Below are 27,480 nucleotides of genomic sequence, written 5' to 3'. Positions count from 1 at the left end.
TGTTCCCTGCACCCTGGGGTCTGACCAGAACAGATTCACAGGAGAACGAATAACAACCCGTCTCCGTGGCAACATCACCCGACTGGGACAATGTAATATGCCGTAGCCTAGCAACAGATGATGGGCTTTTTTTTTTTCTGGACAGCTCTGCGAACGACAAATAGGGCAGCCCCGAATGAGACGGATCACGCCACGGTGATGTGGGGAATTCGATTTGTTGGCAAATACCCGGGGGTAAATATCGGCCGGGTTTGGAAAACCTTGCCACTTGAACGGATGGATTCTGTCAGGAGAAGCACGTAAACAGCCCACTCACTCCCCACCCGCCTCGGTCGTGCGCTGAGAAGAGGCCCCCTGTGTCACGCCGAAATGGGGAAAATGCATTTCCCTCAGCAAGCACGAACTGCCTCGATCCTTCCTTGAGTAAAGCCGCACCATTCGTTCATTCAATCGTACTTATTGAGTGCGTACTGTGTGCATAGCACTGTGCTAAGCCCTTGGCAGAATACAATATAACCACAAACAGACACATTCCTGCCCACGCGAGCTCACAGTCTAGAGGACAGATGGGACAAAATAGAAGGAAGGCCAGGAGAGGGTTTTTGGAACAACAGGTATCTGTTAAAGGCTTACAATGTGCCAAGCACTGTTCTAAGTGCTGGGGTAGGAAAAAGGCCATCAGGTTGTCCCCACGTAGGGCTCACAGTTTTCATCCCGATTTTAAAGATGAGGGAACTGAAGCACAGAGAAGTGAAGTGTCTTGCCCAAAGCCACACAGTTGACAAGTGGCGGAGCTGGGATTAGAACACACGATCTCTGACTCCCAAGCCCGTGCTTCCGCTATGCCGCTCTGCTTCTCAAGCCCTGGAGGGTTTCAGTCACTAATCAACATAATAATAATAATAACAATTATGGTATTTGTTAAGTTCTTACTGTGTGCCAGGCACTGTCCTAAGCCCTGGGGTGGATCCAAGCAAATCGGGTTGGATACAGTCCCCGTCCCATATGGGGCTCACAGTCTCAATCCCTATTTAACAGATGAGGTAAGTGAGGCACAGAGAAGTGAAGTGACTTGCTCCAGGTCACACAATAGATAAGTGGCGGAGCCGGGATTAGAACCCATGACCTTCTCATTCCCAGGCCTGTGCTCTATCCACTTCGGCATGGTGCTTCTACACCAGGATGTTAATCAACAGAGCTGGTGTGTCTTCTTGGGGCAGCCTCAGGCTGGGTCCGGCATTGTGTCCTAGTGGATAGAGCACAGGCCTCAGAACCACCTGGGTTCTAATCCTGGCTCTGCCACTGGTCTGCTGTGTGACCTTGGGCAAGTCCCTTCACTTATCTGGGCTTCAGTGACCTCATCTGGAAAAAGGGGATTGAGACTGTGAGCCCCACGTGGGACAGGGACTGTGTCCAACCTGATTTGCTTGGATCCACCCCAGCGCTTAGGACAGTGCCCGGCACACAGTAAGCGCTTAACAAATGCTACAATTATTATTATTCTTATCAGAGAACCTCAATAGAGCACACCCCATTGGGTTTGCTCACCCTCTGGGGAATTCCCACTCCCCTGGCAGATGATAAGAGGAGTCTGGTTTTCAAACGTACTCTTTCTGTACAGGTTTTTCTTTGGGATTCAAGATCAACCCGGGAAAAGAGTATCAAGGCTTCTGCACACACCGGTGAGCATTATAATAATAATTTTCGTACTTGTTAAGCACTTACTATGTGGGAAGCACTGTGTTAAAAGCGGGGGTACACGTAAGCCAATCAGGTTGGACACAGTCTCTGTCCCATGTATGAATAATAATAATTGTGGTATTTGTTAAGTGCTTACTATATGCCAAGCGCTTTTCTAAGCGCTGCGGTAAATACAAGGTAATCGGCTTGTCTCACGTGGGGCTCACGGTCTTAATCTCCATTTTACAGATGAGGTAATTGCGGCACAGAGAAGTGAAGTGACTTGCTTAAGGTCACACAGCAAAGAAGAGGCAGAAATGAGATTAGAATCAATCAATCAATCAATGGTATTTATTGAGCGCTTACTATGAGCAGAGCACTGTTCTAAGCACTAGGGAGAATACAAGGGAAATTAGCAGATATTTTCCCTGCCCGTAATGAGTTTACAGTCTACAGAACCCAGGTCCTTCTGACTTCTGGCCCATGATCTAATAATATGGCACGTGTTAAGTGCTTACAATGTGCCAAGCACTGCTCTAAGCGCTGGGGTAGATTCAAGTTAATCAGGTTGAAAACAGGGACCGTTTCCACATGGTCCCTGTTTCACTTGGGGCTCACATTCCTAACCTCCATTTTACAGTAGAGGTAACTGAGGCCCAGAGAAGTTAAGCGACTTGCCCGAGGTCACATAGCAGACATGTAGCAGAGCCAGGATTAGAACTCAGGTCCTTTAGACTCTCAGGCCCAGGTCTATTCACTAGACCACGCTGCTTCCCTTCATGTTCTTTTATTGAACTGTTATTCAATGATGATGATTTCGGTGATGACCAAAGGAGCAGGAGCTACCAACAAATCCAATTTCAAAAAGCAAGTAAAATCGACCATTTCTCTGCTGGGCATTGTCCATAAAAGAAAACATTCATTTTGGGAAAAGATGCAATATTTAATAATAATAATGGTGGTACTTGTTAAGCACTTACTATATGCAAAGCACTGTTCTAAGCACTGGGGGGGATACAAGGTGACCAGGTTGGCCCCCATGGGGCTCACAGTCTTCATCCCCATTTTACAGATGAGGTCACTGAGGTCCAGCGAAGTGAAGTGGCTTGCCCAAAGTCACACAGCTGACAAGCGGCGGAGCCGGGATTAGAACCCATGACCTCTGACTCTCAAGCCCGGGCTCTTTCCACCGAGCCACGCTCCTTCTCTTTAGAGACTTTAGCACCATCTAAAGCAAGCCCAACAGGCCATCCACCAACTCAAGCTCCATGGAATACCTCCTCACGGCGAAAGACAAATCAGTGCTTAGTACAGTGTCTGACACACAGTAAGCGCTCAACAAATACCATTAAGAAAAAATCCTTAATCCCTGATGGTACATTATGTTACCCGCAGATCTGATTTGCAAGGAAGGACACCAGGCAGTCTTTAAGTGCCGGGCATTTGGCCGCCACTTTGATAAATCAAATCCACTTTAGAGTGAGTTAGGAAGGTCCGCTGCAGACGGTGATTCAGCTTGGATTCACAAGGCTAGTTTTTTAGGGCAGCAGGATGAGGGGCCCCTCTCAGGGTCGCGCCGGAGAGTTTCCAGGCCTCTCCCAGTCTCAGCTACGGGAGGGAGAGTCGAGCAGAGGCCCGTCCGTTCCATTCCTAGCTTGGGCAGCGACTAGAGAGGGGCAGGCCGTCGGCTACGAGTCAAAACTCCCCCGTGCTGGGCAGCGGCGGCACGGGAGAGAGTCCAGGGTGGAGACTCAAGTTCAGCGCGTGGAAGGCGGCAGTGGTCAACTGCTTCCGGATTTTTCCCAAGAAAACTCTCTGGATCCACTACCAGAGCGACCACAGATGGAGGCGGGGCCTTCTGGGAGAGATGTGTCCGTGGAGTCGCTATGGGTCGGAAACGACTCGACGGCGTAAGACAAGAATGAGCGGAGAGGGGGCCATCCCCTAAGAACAACTGAGCTGGGCACAGTTGTACTTCCGACATAGCTAAAATCATGGCTGAGGCATGAAGACTCCAGATATGATTATGCAGGGAATTAGAAAGGCCCCCTAGATAATAATAATAATAACGGGATTTGTTAAGTGCTTACTATGTGCCAGGCACTGTACAAAGTGCTGGAGTGGATACAGTAAATACGATTGAGTGAATGAACACAGACAAATCGAGTTGGACACAGTCCCTGTCCCATTTGGCGCTCACACTCTCAATCCCCAGCCTACAGATGAGGTAACTGAGGCACGGACAAGTGACTTGCCCAAAGTCACACAGCTGACAAGCGGCAGGGCCGGGATTAGAACCCATGACCTCTGACTCCCAAGTCCTTGCTCTTTCCTCTGAGCCACACTGCTTCACTACAGCACGCTGCTCGTATAAAACCCACTTGCGGACCGAAGAAGCAATTAAAATACTACTTCTGCATTTCATCTATTAATTAGCCAAAGTACCATCTCTGAGCAAACACGGAAATGGATTCTTCCATCAGCCCAGCTCGAGCCGACAATCCCCGCTCTTTCAGTAGCAGCTAGATCACCTCACGGTGGGAGAAAGAATAAGAAGGGTCATCATCTTCAGCTACAGGATCAATTGATCATCCATCAGTGGTATCTATTATGTGCAGAGCACTGTACTAACCGCTTGGGTGAGTACAATATAACAGAATTAGCAGACGTGTTCCCTGCCCATAATGAGCTTACAGTATAGAGGATGTCAATCCATCGATTGTATTTATCAAACACTATGTGCAGGGCACTATACTAAGCGTTCATAATCAAAGTCATAAATAACTCAGTATCCTTAGAGTGTTCTCTAGACTGGAAGCTCGTTGTGGGCAAGGAAGGTGTCTACCAATTCTGTTATAGTGTTATGGTCTTTGCTAAGTGCTTACTATGTGCCAAGCACTGTTCTAAGCGCTGGGATAGATACAAGGTGTACTCTCCCAAGAACTTAATACAGTGCTCTGCACACAGTACGCGCTCAATAAACACGATTAACTGATTGATAGGATACACCGAAGGAAAACTGAATCCTTGACTTCAGCGAGACTAACTGCCAAAGCCTCAGTAGAAGGAGCCCGGGCTTGGGGATCAGAGGATGTGGGTTCTAATCCCAGCTCCACCACTTGTCTGCTGGGTGACCTTGGGCAAGCCACTTTGTTTCTCTGTGCCTCAGTTACCTCATCTGTAAAATGGGGATGAAGACTGTGAGCCCCACGTGGGACAACCTGGTCAGCTTGTATCTACGCTAGCGCTTAGAACAGTGCTTGGCACACAGTAAGCATTTAACAAATACCATTATTATTATTAATAGCACATCTCCCCCAAGAGGCCTTCCCCAACTCATTTCCTCTTCTCCCACTCCCTCTGCATCACCCTTAATAGGTACCACTGAATGACTGGTTGATTGTTGAGTCATTTGGGAGATTCTGCTAAAAATCAATATCATGACTCTGAAAGTTTCACCTGCCCCAGTTTCTAATATCCTTAAGAATCACTGACTTGACTAAAGTGGATGCATGATACCCTTCAGTTTATAGAAAGAAAGAAACTACAGAAGCAATCCTAAGAGTGGCTAAAGTATACAGTTCCTTCTTCCTTAACGTGTTTGCCTCACGCGTCTGGAATAGAATTAGGGAACGGTCTTCCTCTGACACGCACCTATTTTTGATAGAAAGCAGTGCCAGCCTAGAGAAACAGTTGTTTGCTTACCCACAGGGTGGGTTAAAGTGTGCAGACTTTAACGTGCGTTTTCCTTAACGTGAGGTTTGTTAAAAATGTAACCCTGCATTATAGGAGAACTGTGGTATCGCTCCGACCGGCTGTTCACTCATTCATTCATTCAATCGTATTTATTGAGCACTTACTGTCTGCAAAACATTGTACTAAGTGCTTGGGGAAAGTACAGTTTCACAATAAACAAATTCCCTTTGAAATGAGTCCTATACATTTACGTTTGGAATATTCTCTAGAGATTTCCCCCTACAAGGAAGGGAACATCTAAAATACAACCACCAAAAAACCCTAGATCCTCCTGCACAGACAACACTTTAAAATATCCTCCTCAAAAATGACATGCAAAGCCTGAAAATTTTTTTCTCAAACTAGAAGCATCAAGCTCTGGATAAAAGTGCCATCAGGAGTCTATTTGGGAAGTATAAAATGCATGTTTGGGAAGGCTGAAAGGTTAAGGGAACTTCAAAGGGCCTGGAGTTTTTAATCTCCAGTTTTTAGAGGAATTCTAATCTTTTTTGCCTCTCTTTTGGTTCAGAGAGGAAAGGGGGGGGGGGGGAAGAGAGAGACGGAGAAAATGCTAGCTCTAGGTCTGATCTCATTGTTTACCCAAATGTGTGAGCACAGTCCTATATTAATACAAGCTGTGAAAACTCCTTGTTTGGAGATTCATTTTTGTCTCTATGCAGTGGGGCATTTTGGAACATCAGCAAACCTGTCCTGAGGAAAATCTCTGCTCTTGAAAAATCTCTGTCTCTGTGGGCCGGAAAAGCCAGTAGGAGGTCTAGTCCTAAACATCAGGTAAGAAATTCTCTTCGGGCAGCCTAAACCCAAAGAAAGGACAAAGCTCACAACTGCATGGATCCCATTCTGTTTTTAGCAGCAGCTTAATCGCTTGCGGTGTCATGTTCGGTTCATGCCACTCCTGGGTCTGACCCATGGTCCATCCTGCCTCTGTTCCAACCCTGATGATAGTGCTAGGATGTTTGCAGAAATTATCTTGTAGTGGCTCCCTGGACCATCATCTTCATGGGAAGGGATGGATCAAATAGTATCCCTGACTCCAAATTTCCCTCCAGCAACTCATGAAGGGCTTTCAGTCTCTGAATCCCTCTAATCCTTTTTGATGCTGGGGGTTAGATTTAAGGAGTGAGGCCGGTTTGCATTTAGGTTGCTAGTGTGGGCTCAGGAAATAAGACAGTCTCTGGTACTGAAGTTTTACTTTTTCTTCTGAAAGTTCCTGACTGTACTCATAAATGACAGCTGATGCTACTCGAATAGGTGACATAATACTACTACTAATAACAGTATTTGCTAAGTGCTTATACTATGTGCCAAGCACTGAACTAAGCAGTGGGGTGGATACAAGCTAATCAGGTCAGACACAGTCCCCGTCCCATGTGGGGCTCCCAATCTTAATCCCCATTTTACAGTGGAGTGAACTGAGGCCCAAAGAAGTGAAATGACTGGCCTAAGATCACACAACAGACAAGTGGCCAAGCCGGCATTAGAACCCAGGTCCTTCTGTCTCCCAGGCCCAGGATCTGCCTGCTAGGCCGTGCTGCTTCTATTTATTGCCATTGTTCTTGTCTGTCCGTCTCCCCCGATTAGACCGTAAGCCCGTCAAAGGGCAGGGACTGTCTCTATCTGTTACTGATTTGTACATTCCAAGCGATTAGTATAGTGCTCTGCACATAATAAGCGCTCAATAAGTACTATTGAATGAATGAATGCTTCTCAGTGAGAGCGCTGGCTTGTCACCCGCGTTCACCTGTCCATGCGCTGGGCTTACCCTGAGGTCACCTGGGCTGGTGGCAAAATGGGAAGGGCAATGGCGAGCCACGGGAAAACCTCGGGTACTTTTCTTTGGGTCGGGCCGCTACGCTGGCTGACCTCAAGATTCCTGGAGTCCCGGAATGTGAGATTCATCGAAAATTGAATTCTTCTCCCATTCTACCAATCAGTAGTATTTGCTGAACACCCCCTCTTTCCGGACCACTGAAGAAAGCGCTTAGGAGAGCATTATAGAGTTCGTGGGCATGAACCATCAGAAAGCATAATAATAACAGTAATAATAATTACTATTATTGTTATTATTTGTTTTTTATGGTATTTGTTATGTGTTTATTATGTGCCAAGCACTGTACTAAGTGCTGAGGTAGGAAAAAGCTAATTAGGTTGGACACAGTCCCTGTCCCATGTGGGGCTCACCATCTCAATCCCCATTTTACAGATGAGGTGCTTTGCACACAGTGAGTGCTCAGTAAATATGACCGAATGAGGTAACAGGCACAGAGAAGTGAAGTGACTTGGCCAAGGTCACACAGCAGGCAAGTGGCAGAGCCAGGATTAGACCACAAGCCCACATTGTTCTCCTAATATTTACTGGGGGAACAGTTTATGTCACTTGGGAAGAAGTGCAGAATTGGGACGGTCCCTAACTCCCTAACATTTCCAATCTGATAGATGGTATTTATTGAGCGCTTACTCTGGGCAGCACACTGTACTAAGCACTTGGGAGAGTCCAATACAACAGAATCAGCCAAAGCGTTCCCTGCCCATATCAAACTATTCAATAGTGGCATGTTGAACCCAGGCAGATTTGGTGGCTGTTGCTGAACGATTCCATTAAGACTCTCAGGAGCTGTACTGAGCCAGCATAGAAATCACTGGATTTCAGCAGAACAATTCCAAATTCTTCCCTCGGCTTTCAAGAACCCAATGGCCCTGATTCCCTGGATCTGCAGTTGTCCTTCTCACAGATCTGAGGCCAACCCCCCACTTTTCCTCTGCTCCTCCACCCCTCTCCGTCGCTCCGACTCCCACCTTCTGCTCTACACTCCTCCCTGCTCTGAAGCACTTGGGTACCTATGTAAATATACATTATTCTATTTATTTTATTATTGATGTGTACATAGATAATATTCTATTTATTGATACTGATGCTATTGATGCCTGTTTACTTGTTTTGTTGTCTGTCTCCCCCCTTCTAGACCGTGAGCCCGTTGTTGGTAGGGATTGTCTCTATCTGTTGCCGAATTGTACTTTCCAAGCGCAAAGTAAGCGCTCAATAAATACGAATGAATGAAGGAATGGTCCCCCGACCCTGGGGAAGGAAGACCCTAACACCCTCCCAGCCCGAGGTGGGTCCCGGGTGAAGTGCTGTCCTAAGAAATCCCTCCTCTAAGCTCCCTGCAGCCATCGGTGTGGTTTTCTATTTTGGGAATTGAGTTCAATCCTCCCAGGAGGGATCAGCCCAAGGCCCAGAGACTCTGCCGCCTCGGTCCTCTACCCGGAGACAGACTCGGCTACGTCACTGCCTCACGGTCTGCCCTGAGTAAGTCACTTAACCTTTCTGTCACTCTGCAGGGAGAGTCTAAGGAAAAAGAAAATGGCATCATTCTACCCAAATGGCTGTGAAGCCAAAGCGTTCATGATATAGCTGCTCCGTGGCCTCCCGCTACGCTCAATTCCTAACGATGATATCTGTTAAGCGCTTACTATGTGTCAAGTACAGGACTAAGGGCTGGGGTAGATACAAACTAGTCAGGTTGGACACAGTCTCTGTCCCACATGGGGCTTACAGTCTTTATCCCCATTTTATAGATGAGGGAAATGAGGTACAGAGAAGTTAGATGATTTGCCCAAGGTCACACAAGCAGACACGTGGCAGAGCTGGGATTAGAACCCAGGCTCTTCTGACTCCCAGGCCCGGGCTCCATCCGCTAGACCATGCCGCTTCTGTCCCAGTTTGATGCTACATCTCTTCTCGGGAGGATCGAGATTTGTCATGCAAGATTCTAGTACTCTCCAACTGAGGTATTATCAGGCCTCAATCTGTGGTATTTATTGAGTGCTTACTCTGTGCACACATAATAATAATAATAATGTTGGTATTTAAGTGCTTATTATGTGCAGAGCACTGTTCTAAGCGCTGGGGGAGAAACAGGGTAATCGGGTTGTCCCATGTGAGGCTCACAGTTAATCCCCATTTTACAGATGAGGGAACTGAGGCACAGAGAAGTTAAGTGACTTGCCCACAGTCACACAGCTGACAAGTGGCAGAGCCAGGATTCAAACCCATGAACTCTGACTCCCAAGCCTGGAATCTTTCCACTGAGCCACGCTGCTTCTCTGGGAAAGTACTTTTCCTACACATGGGAAAGTACACAGAGTAAAGAGGTAAGATCTCCACCCCCAAGGAACTCACAGGTAAGGAAGGGGGCAGATATTTGAACCTTTTTTTTATCCTGGAACTCATTAGGCACTTACTATGTGCCAGGCACCGTCCTAAGCACTGGGGTAGATGCAAGCTAATCAGGTTGGACATACGGGGCTCACAGTTTTAATCCTCATTTTACAGATGAGGAAACTGAGGCCCAGAGAAGTTAAGTGATTTGTCCAAGATCATATAGCAGAGAGAGAAGTGGTCAAGGCAGGATTAGAACCCAGGTCATTCTGACTCCCAGGCCCCGGGCTCTAGCCACTAGACCACACTGCTCCTCTCTCTCTGATCTCTCTGGGAGAACTGATCCCCCATGTTGAGAGGCACTTGATTTTATCTCTCCCTTCCTGATCTAATGTCTGACTTCTGTGGGTAGGGAACTGTCTACCAACTCTGTTGTCTTCTAAGTGCTCTGCACACAGTAAGCGCTCAATAGAAACCACTGTCTGAATGATTTTAGCAGTGACATTAGAAAACAAAATGATCGGCCGCTGAGCATGCCAACGGCTTCTGGTTATAACCGGCAAAGACCATTCCCTATCCCATATCTTTTTTGGGAGGTTTTTTTTTTAATCGGATTTGTTAAGCACTTGCTATTTGTCAGACATCGTGCTAAGCTCTGGGGTAGATACAAACTAGTCAGATTGGACACAGTCTATGTCCCACATGGGGCTCAAAAACTTAACCCCCATTTTACGGCTGAGGTAACTGAGACCCGGAGAAGTGATTTGCCCAAGGTCACGCAGCAGACAAGTGGCAGAGTCAGGACTAGAATCCAGGAACGGACTTCCAGTTCCCAGAAAAGTAGTCCCAGGAATGGTGAGTAGAGAAACTGCATTAGCCGGTGCTCATTTTCCCTCCTCACCAGGAACCCCCCAAGCCACCCCGCCAAACCAGATCAGAGCATCGATGGAGCCTGAATTTGCTCCTCCATGTTTCAGAGTGCTTCGCTCTTCCCCAGCTGCCTCTCCATGTCCTGTGACCTACTTTTTAGTTTGTGGCATCATCCGCCTTTTACGTTCCCTCAGGAATCTAGCCACTCTGTCTGGCTTGGAAGCTCAACCGGGTCATCAATTATGAATGAAGCCCTTCAACACCGTACAAGTCTGGGCACAGTCTGAGATCTCTGCCTGTTGCAGGGAAGGTTTTCTGCTTGGTTCCCTTTTTTTTTTTAAATGACATTTGTTAAGCACGAAGTATGTGTCAGACACTGTTTTAACCACTGAGGTAGACACAAGGTAATCAGGTTGGACACAATCCCTATCCCATGTGGGGCTCAGTCTTCATCTCCATTTTACAGATGAAGTAACTGAGGCCCAGAGAAGCGAAGTGACTTGCCCAAGGTCACACAGCAGATAAGTGGCAGAACCAGAATTAGAACCCAGGTCCTTCTGACTCCCAGGTCCATGTTCCATCCACTAGGCCGTGCTGCTTCCCACCAAGAATGTGTGTCCCCCCCGCCCTCCGTCTCTTCCTGTTGGCATAGTGATTATAGGTTCTAATCCCGGCTCTGCCATTTGTCTGCTTTGTGACCTTGGGCAAGTCACTTCACTTCTCTGGGTCTCAGTTCCCTCATCTGTAAAATGGGGTTTGAGACTGTGAGCCCCACATGGGACAGGGACCTGCATCCAAGCCGATTTGCTTGTATCCACCCCAGCACCTAGTACAAGTGCCTGGCACATATTATTATTATTACAACTGTGTATTTAGGATTTCTTTTTCCTCAAGGACCATCTACTGTGATAAAAGGACCATCTTTTGTGTATCCTCTCCCGGAGGACCAGCTGCTCTCCCTGTTTCCATGATTCCAATGGGAGAAGGTGGAATATAGGTAAGTCACCCTTGAAGTGAGGAGAAAGACCGGGATTGGAGCCCCCCAGATTGAGCCGCCCTCCCCACAAGTATGATGAAATCTATCTGAGTTCCAAATATCCCTACAGAGAAGGAGCATTGCCCAGGAGAAAAAGCACGGGCTCGGGAATCTGAGGACCTGGCTTCCAGTCCCGGCTCTCCAACTTGTATGCTGGGTGACCTGAGGCAAGTCACTTCACTTCTCTGAGCCTCGGTTGCCCCTTCTGTAAAATGGAGATTGAGACCATGAGCCCCGTGAGGGACAGGGACTGTGTCCAACCTGATTATCTTGTATCTAACCAGCACTTAAGACACATAGTAAGCGCTAAACAAGTAGCATAACAAAATGAAGAAGGGGTGATCCACTGAGTCAGCCCCCTCTCCCCAGCATAGGTTGGATTTCAACAGGGGCATCTAGAGAGGAAGCCCTTTTCTTTTTGCAAATAAATAGCTGGAAGACATATGGTTTTCAATATCAAGGTGGGCTGAGGTCATAAAACAAAGCCTTGGTTTTCCAATTAAGGGGATTTGGGGATCAGCAACATTAACCCGTCTCCTGCATTTCTTAAAAGGACTGTGTTTAAATCCAATTTCCTCATTCTCCAGGCTTCCGTCTCTTTCCATGCAGTGACTTTGCAGTCTTAGCCTTGTTAACCAGTACAGTAACATTTCCATGACAACACACGGCAACCCATAAGAAAGGAGGTTTCTGATGGGAGCAATGTGGAAAGGAGGAAAACAAGATGAAGAAGGTAGCAGGGAACACACACACTGAGTCTGCCAGAATATTTATATATATATATATATATATACATGTATATTCTGGCAGACTCAGTGTATGTGTTCCCAGCTGCAAATATATATATATTCATATTTGTTCATGTTTTCATGATGTCTGCCTATATATATATAGGCAGACATCATGAAAACATGAACAAATATTCCCAACAGTGAAGAATGGTCTATTCTAAATGACATTGTGTTGCCCTCCCTAACTAGGCCCTTCAGCTCCATGACACCATCGTTTAATATGCACACTGAACATATTAAGGAAATTTTCGCCAATAAATGGACCCACGTGATCTAACTGTGAGAAGCCCCCTTTGGGAGAGAAGGTTTGAAGTCATCTGTGTAAATAGCCAAAGGCAGCCAGGTTCCAGGAGGGAGCCCACCACACACTTCAGACATTACCGTATGACTCGTTATTCCGCTTTCAGAATTCCACCCACCGACTTAGTGTGGCTCCTTGTGACTCACCCGGCTCAGCTGATCCAGGAGTCTTTGGTTTTGTTCCGAGAGTTCTTGGACGGCCCGCGTTTTTTCTCGATCGGCTTCCCGGAGGTGAATCTGCTGCTTCTCCAGTTCGTCCTGTAACTGCTTCACGTCGCTTTCCAGCTCCGACACTCTACCTTCCCATTCTCCTTCCCGGTTTTCATAACGTCGCCTCAACTCGTGTTTCTCCTGTTCGAGGTGCTAGGAGAAAGCAGAGGAGGATTAAAAACACCCGGACGGCCAACAGGGCTGCACAAAATAATAATAATGATGATGGTATTTGTTAATCGCTTACTATGGGCCAAGCACTGTTCTAAGCGCTGGAATAGACACAAGGTAATCAGAGTCAGAGTCTTCATCCCCATTTTACAGATGAGGGAACTGAGGCCCAGAGCAGTGAAGTGATGCCCAAAATCACACAGCTGATAAATGGCAGAGCTGGGATTAGAACCCACGACCTCTGACTCTCAAGCCCGGGCTCTTTCCACTAAGCCACGCTGTTTCAATCTGATTCAATCTTCATCAATCTTCAATCTTCATCTTCAATATTCACCTGATTCAATCCACAGTATAATAATAATAATCATCATGGTACTTGTTAAGCACTTACTATGTGCCAAGCACTGCTCTAAGTGCTGAGGTAGATACAAGTTAATCAGGATGGACACAGCCCCTGTCCTACATGGGGGTCACACTCTTCATCCCCATTTTATAGATGAGGGAACTGAGGTCCAGAGAAGTGAAAGGACTGGCCCAAGGTCACACAGCTGATACATGGAGGAGCCATGAATAGAATCCAGGTCCTCTGACTCCCAGGCCCACGCTCTATCCATTAAGCCACGCTGCTTATGGTATGATGATATGGTATTATTTATGGAATTTATTGGGGATTTACTGTGGGCAGAGCAGAATACAATGGAGTTGGTAAGACATGATCCCTGCCCTGAAGAAGGTTACATTCTACAGGGATTCTTTTTTTCGAGTTTTATCTTATCTTTTTCAGTCCTCTGACTGGAAGTAGCCTGGCCTAGTGGAACGAGCATGGGCCTGGGACTCAGAGGACCTAGGTTCTAATCCCAGCTCTGCTACTTGTTTGCTGTGTGACCTTGGGCAAATCACTTCACTTCTCTGTGACTCAGTTCCCTCATCTGCAAACCGTTCTCCCTCTTCCTTGACCAACCCCTCCCCATGTGGGACTTAATTATTTCATATCTACCCCAGCACTAAGTACGGTGCTTGGCACAAAATAAGTGCTTAACAAATACCATACTTATCGATATTATTATTAATTTATCTTTTCCAGAGTCAGGCAACAGAACATAGCAGCCTGACACCTAATTTGAATCCTGGGCCCAATACAAAATTATAATAAAGACTTTCCGCTCATCAGCCGTTTGGCTTTAAGCCTTCTACTCGGATGTCACAATCGATCCATAGATCAGCGCTACTTACTAAAGAGTTACTACGTGCAGAGCACTGAACTAAGCGTTTGGCAGAGTACAACATAACAGAGTTCGTAGACACGTTCCCTGGCCTTAAGGGGCTTACAGTCTAGACAGGGGAAGACAGACATTAAAATAAATGGGTATGTATTACAATTATGGATTAAAATTAAAATTATGGATATGGGAAGTGGGTTGGAGGGGGGTGAATATCAAGTGTTTAAAGGGTACAGATCCAAATACACAGACGGCAGAGAAAGGAGAGTAAGTAGGGGAAAGGAGGACTTGGTTGGGGAAGGTTTCTTGGTGGGGATTTGATTTTTTGGTAAGGCTTTGAAGGAGGGGAGAGTGGTAGTCCGTCGTATACGAAGAGGGAGGGAGTTCCAAGCCAGTAGGAGGATGAGGGCAAGGGGCTGGTGGTGAGATCGATGAGATTCAAATACGGTGAGTAGGTTGGCATTAGAGGAGCGGAGTGTGCGGGCTGGGCTGTAGCAGGAGGTAAGAGAGGGAGATCTGATTGAGCGCTTTAAAGTCGATGGCAAGGCGTTTCTGTTTGATGTGTAGGTGGACGGGCAACCCCTGAAGGTTCCTGAGGAGTTGCGGGGAGGTGAGGACTGAATTATTTTTAGAAAAGTGATCTAGGCAGCAGAAAGAAGGAAAGACTGGAGTGGCAAAGACACAGGAGGCAGGGAGGTCAGTGAGGAGGCTGATGCACTTGTCAAGGTGGGATACGGTAAGTGCTTAGATCATCTTGGTAGCAGTTTGGAGGCAGAGGAAATAGGGTGGATTTTAGAGATGTTGGGATTTGGTGACAGATTGGATTGGTGGGTTTTCTTCCATTCATTCATTCATTCATTCATTCATTCATTCAATAGTATTTATTGAGCGCTTACTATGTGCAGAGCACTGTACTAAGCGCTTGGGATGAACAAGTCGGCAACAGACAGAGACAGTCCCTGCCGTTTGACGGGCTTACAGTCTAATCGGGGGAGACGGACAGACAAGAACAATGGCAATAAACAGCGTCAAGGGGAAGAACATCTCGTAAAAACCGATGGCAACTAAATAGAATCAAGGTGATGTACAATTCATTAACAAAATAAATAGGCAGATTTCTATACCAGCTATGCACTTATGTACTCCCAACCACTGGAATTACTTCTGGACATAAATCAACTTAGCCTACAATTTAAGCACTAACTCGTATATCCCCCTCTTCTCTCTCAGGGTTTGTTTCCACAGCTAGTTTGTAAAGTCCTTGAGAGGAGGACTCCATCTACTAATTCTATTGTATTCTCCCATTTCTTACAGGAATCCATCTACTAATTCTATTGTATTCTCCCATTTCTTACAGGAATCCGTCTACTAATTCTATTGCACTCTCCCATTTCTTACAGTGCTCTGTACACAATAGATAATAACAGTAATATTTGTTTAGATAATGATAGTAATATTTGTTAAGCGCTTACTCTGCATCAACCACTGTACTAAACACTGCGGTAGATACGAACTAATCAGGTTCCATCTGGGGGTCACAGTCTAATTAGGTGGGAGAACAGGTATTGAATCCCCATTCTGCAGATGAGGAAAGTGAGGCACAAGAAGTTAAGTGATTTGCCCAGGGTCCCACAGCAGACAAGTGGCAGAGGCTGGATTAGAACCCAGATTCTCCAACTCCCAGGCCCAGGTTCTTTCCACTAGGCCACGCTGCTTCTCCAGTACTCAGTACTCAATAAGATGCTAGCCCTCTGTGACCAAGGCCAAAAAGATCCTGAAGACAACCAGTCCTTGAGTTTTAGCAGGCAGAGGTCCCTGAGAAATCACTCAGTGGTATTTACTGAACGCTTAATGTGTGCAGAGCAGTGTATTAACTGCTTGGGAGAGTTCCCTGCCCACGGTCAATCTAGAGGGGGAAACCGACATTGATAGAAATCATTTATAATAGATAATTTATAGATCTGTAGGTAAGTGTTGTAGGACTGAGGGGCAGGCGGGTACCAAATGTTCATAGGTCACAGATCTAAGTGCACAGAAGATGCAGAAGGGAGAGGGAGTCAGGGAAAAGAAGGCTTAATCAGGGAAGGCCTCTTGGAGGAGATGTGACCTTAATTAGGCTTTGATGGTGGGGAGAGTGGTAGTCTGGCCGATAGGGACGGGGAGGGAGTTCTAGACTAGGGGGAGGACGTGGGAAAGGGGTAAGCAGCGAGATAGACAAGATTGGGGCCCGGCACTTGACTAAGCATTAGGGAGGGGACAATCCCACAGAGTTGGTAGAGACGTTCCCCGCCCACAACAAGCTTACAGTCTAGAGGTGCTCAGTACAGTGGTCTTCATGCAATGTAGTGGTTAGAGCACGGGCCTGGGAGTCAGAAGGTCATGAGTTTGAATTCATTCATTCATTCAATAGTATTTATTGAGCACTTACTATGTGCAGAGCACTGAGCTAAGCGCTTGGAATGGACAATTCGGCAACAGATAGGGACAATCCCTGCCCAACAATGGACTCACTGTCTAATCGGGGCAAGCAGAAAGCAAAGCAAAACAGAACAAAACAAAAACAAGACAACATTATCATGATAAATAGAATCAAGGGGATGTACATCTCATTAAGAGAATAAATAGGGTAATAGATAATATATACAAATGAGGACAGTCCGACCTTGCCACTTGTCTGCTGTGTGACCCTGGGCAAGTCACTTCACTAAACCTCAGTTACTTTGTCTGTAAAATGGGGATTGAGACTGTGAGCCCCATATGGATTTGATGGTATCCACCCCAGCCCTTAGAACAGTGCTTAGCACATAGTAAGTACTTAACAAATGCCGTTATTATTATAGTATAATACTACAATATCATATAATTATTATATTATAATAATAATGATGGCATTTGTTAAGTGCTTACTATGTGCCAGGCACTGTTCTAAGGGCTGGGGTAGATACAAGGGAATCAGGGTGTCCCACGTGGGGCTCACAGCCTTAATCCTCATTTTACAGATGAGGGAACTAAGGCCCAGAGAAGTGAAGTGACTTGCCCAAAGTTACACAGCTGACATGTGGCAGAAGCAGAATTAGAACCCATGACTTCTGACTCCCAAGCCCGGGCTCTTTCCACTAAGCCACGCTGTTTCTCCGATTCTATTACTGAACTATAGTAATTCTTCTATTACTGTGGGCTCAACAAATACGACTGGTTGATTGATCACTGACTACAAATGGCAAGATGAAAGAGAGAACCTTTTGTCAGCCCAATCATCCTTTGAGAGGACAACTCGTTCAACTGTATTTATTAAGCACTTACTCTGTGCAGAGCACTGTACTAAGCGCTTGGGATTTCTTTGCCACGCATGCCAACAGGCACCCAGGATTTTGCATTTGTTTCAGGGTCACTTTGAAAGCCCCACTTCAAGTGCCATAAATACCACTTTGTAGCTCAGTTTCTCCATTTGTAAAATGGGAATACAATAACGGGTCTGTTAGTCAGCACTTGACTGATCAGAAAGCTCTAACAACCGGTATTTTGGGATACTCCTAATTCAAGAGCAATCTTCTTTCCGGGAAGCCAGAGTGAACCCTCATTTCAAATTCATCCTTGCTTGCTTTAACTGTGCCTCATCTTCCACCAGGCAACATTATTCCTCACCCCTGATTGACTCCCATGCCCATTGCCTTCACCAGTTATTTCAGATGTTTAACTCCCTCTTCAAAACCCTCTGCCCCTCCCCGATCTCGATCTCTTGCCCCTACTGATCTGGAAACGTACCTTACTGAAAAAAGTGAAACCAGCGGGCGTGATTTCCTGAAAATCTTCTCTGCTCTTTTCCAGTTCCTCCCTCCTCCTGCCCCATCTTCAAATCTCCCACCTTCCCCGGCAGTATCTCAAGAGGAGATCTCCTGTCTCCTCTCAAAATCTCCCCCCCTCCACCTGTGCATCAAGACCCCTCACGTCACCCCTTAGCAAAAAACTTGTCCCCTCCCTCTATCCCTCCCTGACTGCCATATTCATCTGTTCACTCTCCAGTGAATCCTTTCCCACTGCTTTCAAACATGCCCATGTCTCCCGTATCCTAAAAAAACCCTCCCTTGACCCCATGGCTCCCTCCAGTTATTGCCCCATCTCCATCTGTTCCTCTTCAAGCACCTTGAGTGCATTGTCTACACCCTCTGTCTTCAATTCCCTCCTTGACTCCTTCCTATCTGACTTTGCTCCACCGAAACCACCCTCATAAAGGTCAACCGTGATCTCCTTCTCGCCAAATCCAATGGCCTCTACTCCATCCCAATCCTCCTCGACCTCTCAGTTGCCTTTGTCACCATGGAGCACCCCGTTCTCCTGGAAACGTTATCCAACCTCGGCTTCACTGACACTGTCCTCTCCTGGTTCTGCTCCTCTCTCTCTGACTGCTCGTTCTCGGTCTCTTTCGGGGGCTCCCCCTCTGCCTCCCACCCCCTAATTGTGGGGGTCCCTCAAGGTTCAGTTCCGGGATCCCTCTATTCTTCATCTACCCCCATTCCCTTGGAGAACTCATTCATTCCCATGCCTTCAACTATCACTCTTATGCAGTGATTCCCAAATCTCCATCTCCAGCCCTGATCTCTCATCTTCTCTGCAATCTCATATTTCCTCCCACCTTCAGGGCATCTCTACTTCGATGTCCCGCCGCCGACACCTCAGACTTAACGTGTCCAGAACAGAACTCCTTATCTTCCTACCCAAACCCTGTCTCTTGCTGACTTTCCCATCACTGTAGACGGCACCACCACCCTCCCTATCTCACAAGTTTAGAACCTTGGCATTATCTTTGACTCAATTCTTCCAATCAGCCCCCTTAATCTGTCACCATATCCTGTCAGCTCAATCTTCACATCGCTAAAATTCGCCCTTCCTCTCCATCCACACTGCTACCATATTCCTCCACATACTTATCCTATCCCTCCTCGCTGACCTCCCAGCCTCCTGGCTCTCCCCACTCTTGTCCACCCCTCGTTCTGCTGCCCGGATCGCTTTTCTATCCGACTGTTCAGTCCACGTTTCTCCACTCCTCAAGAACCTCCAGTGGTTGCCCATCCATCTCCGCATCAAACCGAACCTCCTTACCATCGCCTTTAGAGCACTTGATCACCTTGCCCTCTCCTACCTTACTTCTCTGATTTCCTACTATAACCCAGTCCACACATTTCTCTCTTCTAATGCCAACCTACTCACTGTACCTCCATCTCATCCATCTCCCTGCCAACCCCTCACCCACGTCCTGCAACGCCCTCCCCCTTCCTCTCCGACAGACGATCACTCTTCCCACCTTCAAAGTCTTAATAAAACTACCTTTCCTCCAAGAGGCCTTCCCCAAATAAGCCCTCATTTCCTCTTCTTCCATCCTTCTGCGTCATCCTGGCACTTGGATTTGTACCCTTTATTCATCCCTCCCTCAGCACTTGTGTCCATATTATTTATTTTGATTAATTCCCATCTCCCCCTCTGGACTGTAAGCTCCTTGTGGGCAGGGAATGTGTCTACCAACTCTGTTATAGTGTACTCTTTCAACTCTCTCAAGTGCTCAGCACAGAGCTCTGCACACTGTAAATGCTCCGTAAATATTGACTGTTCGACCGATCTTGGCTAAACAGGAAAGGCAAGCACAAAATGTTTAGCTAATCTCATTGGCAAACAACCCTCCATCTACCAACAGCTTTAGCAACTCCTGGTGGGACCCAACAACATCCCAACACCTGAATTTGAAAAGAAGCAGTGTTGCCTAATGGATCGAGCACGAGCCTAAGAGTCAGAAGGACCTGGGTTCTAATCCCAGCTCCGCCACTTTCATTCACTCATTTGTATTTATCGAGCACTTACTATGTGCAGAACATTGTAGTAAGCGCCTGGGAGAAGAAAATACGACAATAAACAGACACAATCCCTGCCCACAAAGAACTTACAGTCTACAGGGGGGCGACAGAAATGACTGGAAATAAATAAATGACAGCTATGGACATAAGTACTGTGGGGCTGGAAGGGGGGAAGAACAAAGGGAGCGCAGGTCAGGGCGATGCAGAAGGGAGGGGGAGAAGAGGAACGGGGGCTTAGTCTGGGAAGGCCTCTTGGAGGAGACGGGCCTTCAATAAGGCTTTGAAGCGGGGGAGAGTCATTGTCTGTCGGATCTGAGGAGGGAGGTTGTTCCGGGCCAGCGGCAGGATGTGGGCCAGGGGTCCGCGGTGAGATGCGTGAGGTCGAGGCACAGTGAGAAGGTTAGCACTAGAGGAGCAGAGTATTTCGGGCTGGGTTGTAGAAGAAGCGTAGCGAGGTGAGGTAGGAGGGGGGAAGGCGCTGGACTGCTTTAACGCCAATGGTGATTTAAAGCCAATCGAAAGCCACTTGACCGCTGTGTGACCTTGAGCAAGTCACTTCACTTCTCTGTGCCTCAGTTACCACATCTGTAAAATGGAGATTAAGACTGTCAGCCCTTTGTGGGACAGAGATTATTTCCACCTAATTTAGTTGGGACCTACTCCATTGTTTAATACAGTGCCTGGAACACAGTAAATGCTTAAATACCACAAAAACCCTCAAACACCGCCCCACTGATGTTTAGAATCTCATCAGCGAGCTTCTCTGTTTCTCTCCACTGATGTTACTCCTTAGAGTCCCCTTTTCAGGCAACAAGTATTTTATTTCTAATTGGGTGGATCCATTTTTAGCCCTTGCATAACTTATAAAAAAATCCCTCTTTGGGTTATCTCTCTCTTTTAATGGGTTTTTCACTGAGACAGCAGATATGCAAACTTTTACTGTAATAATACCTCTCTCCCCACTTCAGGAGAATGTTATCACTAATGAAATCTTTTACCAAGGTAAACGTGATATTCGATAAGGGATTCGGATCTTTAGGAGGCATTCTAAATCTCAAATATTCAAGTAAATTCAGATCCAGACCCTTTTCAAGAAATCAAGGCCCTTGAGAATGTTCAGATTTGCCTTCAGACTCATTGCCAAGAAACCAGTCTTTAAGATCCTTGAGGGATCAACCGATCAATCTTATTTACTGAGCACTTACTGTGGGCAGAGCACTGTACCAAACGTCTGGGAGGGCACAACGTGACAGAGCTGACAGATACATTCCCTGCCTCCGAGGAGCTGACAGCCCAGAGGGGTAGACAGTCATCAATATAAATATTTATGGACATGTACGTAAGCGCTGTGGAGTTGAGGGTGGGGTGAATCGAGGGTGCAATCCAAGTGCGGAAGGGGGAGGGAAAAGTGGAGATGAGAATTTAGTTGGGGAAGGTCTCTTAAAGGAGACGTGCTCCGAATAAGGCTTTGAAGGTGGGGAGAGCGACGGTCTATCGGATATGAAGAGGGAGGGAGTTCCAAGCCAGAGGAAGGATAAGGGAGAGGGGTTGGCGGAGAGATAGACGAGATGGAGGTACATTGAGTAGGTTGGCATCAGAGGAGCGAAGTGTGCGGGCTGGGTCGTAGTAGGAAATCGGAGAGGTGAGGTAGGAGGGGACAAGGTGATTGAGTGCTTTGAAGCCGATGGTAAGGAGTATCCATCCAAGGTATTCTGAGTCAGTGTTTACTTACTGTATTCTCCCAAGAGCCTAATAACAACAGGGTTAATCCCTGCCCTCAAGGACTTTACAATCCAGTGGTCTTCTGATTCTTTTGTACTCTCCCAATGCTTAGTACAGTGCTCAGCACACAGTACGTGCTCAGTAAGCACTAGTCATTGAGAACTGGAGCTCTAAAACTAAGGACAAGCAGAGTAACCATGGATTTCTTTTAAGTGCGGAGAGAGGGCACGCCCGATGGTCAGAATACTAACTGGCAGAAATTGGAAGAAAATGTTTCCACAAAATCCAATGACGCCCAGGTGACAGCACTTTAGTGGTTTGGATTAGACATGGCAAGAGGCTAATCACATTTTTTATGGTATTTGTTAAGTGTTTATTATGTGCCAGACACTGTACTAAGTGCTGGGGTAGGGTAAATGATAATCAGGTTGGACACAGTCACTGTCTTATTCCCCATTTGGCAGATGAGGGAAGCGAGGCCCAGAGAAATTACGTGACTTGTCCAAGGTGACACGGCAGACACGTGGCAGAGCCAGGATTAGAACCCAGGTCCTTCTGACTCCCAGGTCCCAGACACTAGCCACTAGGCACAATTCGGAAAAATCGGAATGTGGCAGGTGTTGAATCCACTGTAAACTCTTTGGAAAAACAGGGAGGAGAAGACCAAAAAAAGGAAATTTGGGAACCATATCCAGAAATAAATACTAGACTAAATTAGCAGCATTCATTTCTTCGTTGAAAGGCTATTTAAATCCCGTGAATTCCAAAGATTTAACGGAAAAGGCTCCTTGAAGTGTAGAAGGTAGAGCAGAAGGCAATAAGAATGGTTCAGGAAGCATAGTTCCTGAGGGAGAGCAGACAAATTAGGTCAGTGTTTGTGAGAACCAAGAGACTTAAAAATATTCCAGAGCATAGCTGCTTACCAACAACAAAATCCAAGGCAAATATTCTTCAATAATCTCAGGCGGGAAGGGGGATGTGAAGGATCTGCTTAATCCCATTTTGTTGTTATGTTTTCTTGGACAAGTAATACACACTTGTCTCCAAGCCCTGGAAATAATCCCTTATGGTGGAACTTCATTATCCTCTTCCGCCTCCTCACTGATATGGTTTAAGTCGTGGAGAAGCAATGTGGCCCAGTGGATAGAACCCGGGCCTGGGAGCCGGAGGACCTGGGTTCTAATCCCGGCTCCACCACTTGTCTGCTGTGTGACCTAGGGCAAGTCACTTCACTTTTCTTAATTTCTCTGGGCCTCACTTCCCTCATCTGTCAAATGGGGAGTAAGACTATGACAGTGTCCAACCTGATTATAGTGTATCTACCCCAGTGTTTGGTTCAGTGTCTGACACATAATAAGCACTTAAGAGTACCTGTTCTCCCTCTTACTTAGACTGTGAACCTCACGTGGAAAAGAGACTGTGCCCAACCTAATTAACCTGTACCTACCCCAGCATTTAGAACAGTGCTCGACACCTAGTAAGCGCTTAACAAATATAATAACACTATAATAACAATAATAATAATCATAGTTATCTGAGCTGTAAAATGGGGATTGAGACAGAGTCCCACATGGGACCGTGTCCAACCTGATTTGCTTTTATCCTCCCCCAGCGCTTAGTAAAGTGCTTGGCCAATAGTAAGCGCTTAACAGATACCACAATTACTCATTCAGTGATGGTCAATCAATCAATCTATGTTATTTATACCTTCTCTCCCTACCTCCTAAGATGATGAGCCATGGGACATAGGCAAGGTCTGCTCATGATTTTGGCACCTAGTAAGTGCTTGTTTTTTAAAATGGTAGAATGAATAATAATAATAATATTCGGTAAGCATTTACTATGTGCTAGGCACTATACTAAGTGCTGGGGTGGGTACTGGAAAATTGGGTTGGACCCAGTCTCTGTCCCACAGGGGCCTCACAGACTTTATTCCCATGTGACAGGTGAAACTGAGGCACAGAGAAGTGATTTTCCCAAGGTCACATAGCAGAAAAGCGGTGGAGCCAGGATCGGGCAGGGATTGCCTCTATCTGTTGCCGAGCTGTACATTCCAAGCGTTTAGTACAGTGCCCTGCACATAGTAAGCGCTCGATAAATACGGCTGAATGAATTAGAACCCAGGTCCTTCTGACTCCCTGGCTCACGCTCTATTCACTAAGCACGCCACTCCAGCCCTGATAACTGCCCACTTCCTCAACTTTCTCTGGTGAAAAAGCGGAGGTTCCCTGCTAAGGTCTCTGCCACAATTATTCAATCAATCAGTGGTGTTTATTGACCACTTACTGGGTGCAGAGCACTGTATTAAGCGCTTGGGACAGAGAAGGAAGATGCATTTTCTGCCCACGAGAACCTTACAGTCTACAGGGGAAGACAGATGTTGATATAAATAGATGACGGATATGGGCATAAGTGAGGTTGGGGTGACTATCGGATGCTTACAGTGAGAAGCAGCGTGGCTCAGTGGAAAGACCCCGTGCTTGGGAGTCAGAGGTCACGGGTTCAAATCCCGGATCTGCCACTTGTCAGCTGGGTGACTGTGGGCGAGTCACTTCACTTCTCTGGGCCTCAGTTACCTCATCTGTAAAATGGGGATGAAGACTGTGAGCCTCACGTGGGCCAACCTGATGACCCTGCATCTACCCCAGAGCTTAGAACAGTGCTCTGCACAAAGTAAGCGCTTAACAAATACCAACACTATTATTATTATTATGCTTAAAGGGGACAGATCCAATTGCAGAGGTGACACAGAAGGGAGAGGGAGATGGGGAAAAGAGGGCTTCGCAGAGGAAGGCCACTCGGAAGAGATGTCATTTTAATAAGGCTTTGAAGGTGGGGAGAGCGGTGGTCTGTCGGATACGGAGGGGGAGGGAGTTCTCCTCGGAGGGAGCAGGGGGGAAAGGGGTCAGCGGTAAAATAAGCCAAATCAAGGCCCAGGGAGCCGCCTTCTAGCGCAGCCGGGAGACGGCCGTGACTCCAATCTCCCTAGCCAAGTGCCACCTTCCTGTGGGAGTAAGTGGGCTAATCCCTGGAGCTCTGCCTTTCCTGACACGTCGCCTCTCTTTCACCAGTGACCTCGAGTTTCAGCGAGTTGGCAGAATCCAAGAGCTGCAGGTTCTCCTCTCCCAATCAGGAGACAGCGGGGGCTGCAGCCGAGAAGGAAAGGGGAATGACGGAGCGGAGAGGAGCGGTGGGACGAGAAGAGAAGAGAGGAGGACAGGGGCCTTCCAGGAAAAACGGAGAGAATGGGGGAGAAGGAACAGGAGGAGGGGCCCAGGAAATACAGAGAAAGAAAGGAAGAGGAAATCCCACCTAATAAATCTATTTTAAACTGTTCCAAACTTGCTAGGATAGGGTGGGCCCAAACCACTGCACTGTATTCCCGTTTTTACTTTAACATTCATTTTGATATTATTATTATCAATGATAACAATCATAATTATGGTATTGGTTAAGCGCTTACTATGTGCCAGGCCCTATTCTAAGCGCTGGGGTGGATACAAGCAAATCAGGTTGGACACAGTCCCTGTTCCACGTGGGGCTCACAGTCTCAATCCCCATTTTCCAGATGAGGTAACTGAGGCTCAGAGAAATGAAGTGATTTGCCCCACACAGCCGACACGGGGTGACTCCCAGGCCCGTGCTCTATTAAGCACTTACTCTGTGCCAGGCACTGTTCTAAACACTAATAAATCATATTTTTTTCATTCAATCATAACCATTCATTCATTCAATCATATCTACTGAGCGCTGACTGTGTGCAGAGCCCCGTACTAAGCACTTGAGAAAATACAATATAGCAAAGAACAGACACATTCTCAGCCCACAACGAGCTTACAGTCTAGAGGGGAGGGAGTGGGGTTTAATTCCCCCTTTTACAGATGAGGAAACGGAGGCCTAAAGAGGGGAAGTGACTTGCCCACGGTCACCCGGCAGACAAGTGGAAGAGCCGGGATGAGAACCCAGGTCCTTCTGACTCCCAGGCCAGTTGCTCGATGGAAAATCTTGGGGCCCCATCAAGGCAAAGACATAAGACCGCGTTATCTGAAGAATAACTGGCCAAGTTCACGAAAACGGTTTGTGGTTGAGACTTGAGATCAGAACCGAGTTAATTTAAGAGCGAAGACGCGGTGAGGAAACACACTGTAGCTTTAGTTATAACAGAGGTCCTGACGGCTTGCAGCGCCTTGAAGTTTTAGGTCAGAATTGGCTTTCTAACCCTTTGGCGTTTGAGACATTAGAGAGGTTTCCAAAAGACAATCATTGGCAAAAGGAAATTCTTCATTTAAATGATTAAGTTATGGCAATTTGAAGGCTCTACTGCCCTTCTTCTTCATATCCCACAGAAAATTCCTCTCCCCGCATTCACGTCCTTTCTTTCCAGAGTTTCTTTCCAAAGAACAGCCTCATCAACACCTTCAGAGCGCTAATGTTGGTATTTGTTAAGCGCTTACTATGTGCAGAGCGCTGTTCTAAGCGCTGGGGTAGATACGGGGTCATCAGGTTGTCCCACGTGAGGCTCACAGTCTTCATCCCCATTTTCCAGATGAGGTCACTGAGGCCCAGAGAAGTGAAGTGACTCGCCCACAGTCACACAGCTGACAAGTGGCAGAGCCGGGAGTCGAACCCACGACCTCTGACTCCAAAGCCCAGGCTCTTTCCACTGAGCCACGCTGTTTCCCCTGCATTTATTGAGCGCTTACAATGTGCAGAGCACCGTACTATTCATTCATTCAATAGTATTTATTGAGCGCTTACTAAGTGCTTGGGAGAGTAGGATACACCAATAAACAGACAATTTCCCTGCCCACGACGAGCTGACGGTCTTAGAGGACTGTACTAAATATCTGGGCGACATGAGAGTCTACGCAAAGAAAGCAACAAACAAAAAAATAGTTCCTCTTCTTAGAAGAGTAAGAGCAAGGATGTAAACAATTAAGTAACTAAATGGATATTCACATAAATGTGAAGGAGCCTTGGGAGGATAGTGAAAAACTAAATAGGGACCGCCACAACCCGGCCGGCACAATTTGTCGTTCTAACACCAACTTCCTTACTGTGCCCCGATCTCCTCTCTCTTGCCCCAGACTCCTTGCTCACGTCCTCCGTCCCGCCTGGAATTCTCTCCCCCTTCATATTTAACAGACCAAGCCACTCCTTCTTCCACGGCCTGCTGACCTGCCATCCCCTGAGAAGCAGCCTGGCTCAGTGGAAAGAGCCCGGGCTTGGGAGTCAGAGGTCATGGGTTCAAATCCCGGCTCCGCCACGCATCAGCTGTGTGACTTTGGGCAGGTCACTTGACTTCTCTGGGCCTCAGTGACCTCATCTGGAAAATGGGGATGAAGACTGGGAGCCCCACGGGGGACAACCTGCTTTACCTTGTATCTGCCCCAGGGCTTGGAACAGTGCTCGGCACATAGTGAGCGCTTAACAAATGCCATCAGCAGCAGCGTGGCTCAGTGGAAAGAGCAGGGGCTTCGGAGTCAGAGGTCATGGGTTTGAATCCCGGCTCGGCCACTTGTCAGCTGTGTGACTGTGGGCAAGTCACTGAACTTCCCTGGGCCTCAGTGACCTCATCTGTAAAATGGGGATTAACTGTGAGCCTCATGTGGGACAATCTGATTACCCCGTATCTACCTCGGTGCTTAGAACAGTGCTCGGCACATAGTAAGCGCTTTACAAATACCAACATAATTATTATTATCATCTCCTCCTGGAA

At 47.0% G+C, this 27,480-nt stretch overlaps 1 protein-coding gene across 1 annotated transcript in view; it reads right to left on the bottom strand.

Annotated features, from left to right (window-relative positions):
* The window catches only part of BICDL1 (BICD family like cargo adaptor 1), a 107,323-nt gene that overhangs the window by 63,341 nt on the left and 16,502 nt on the right, over positions 1–27,480 (bottom strand). The window contains exon 2 of the mRNA XM_029058673.2: positions 12,740–12,955. Within this exon, the coding sequence (XP_028914506.1) occupies positions 12,740–12,955 (216 nt within the window). The remainder of the gene's footprint in view (positions 1–12,739; positions 12,956–27,480) is intronic.

Source organism: Ornithorhynchus anatinus, chromosome 2 (assembly GCF_004115215.2).
Source record: "Ornithorhynchus anatinus isolate Pmale09 chromosome 2, mOrnAna1.pri.v4, whole genome shotgun sequence".
NCBI lineage: Eukaryota > Metazoa > Chordata > Mammalia > Monotremata > Ornithorhynchidae > Ornithorhynchus > Ornithorhynchus anatinus.
This window is presented reverse-complemented; position numbering and strand designations above follow the sequence as displayed.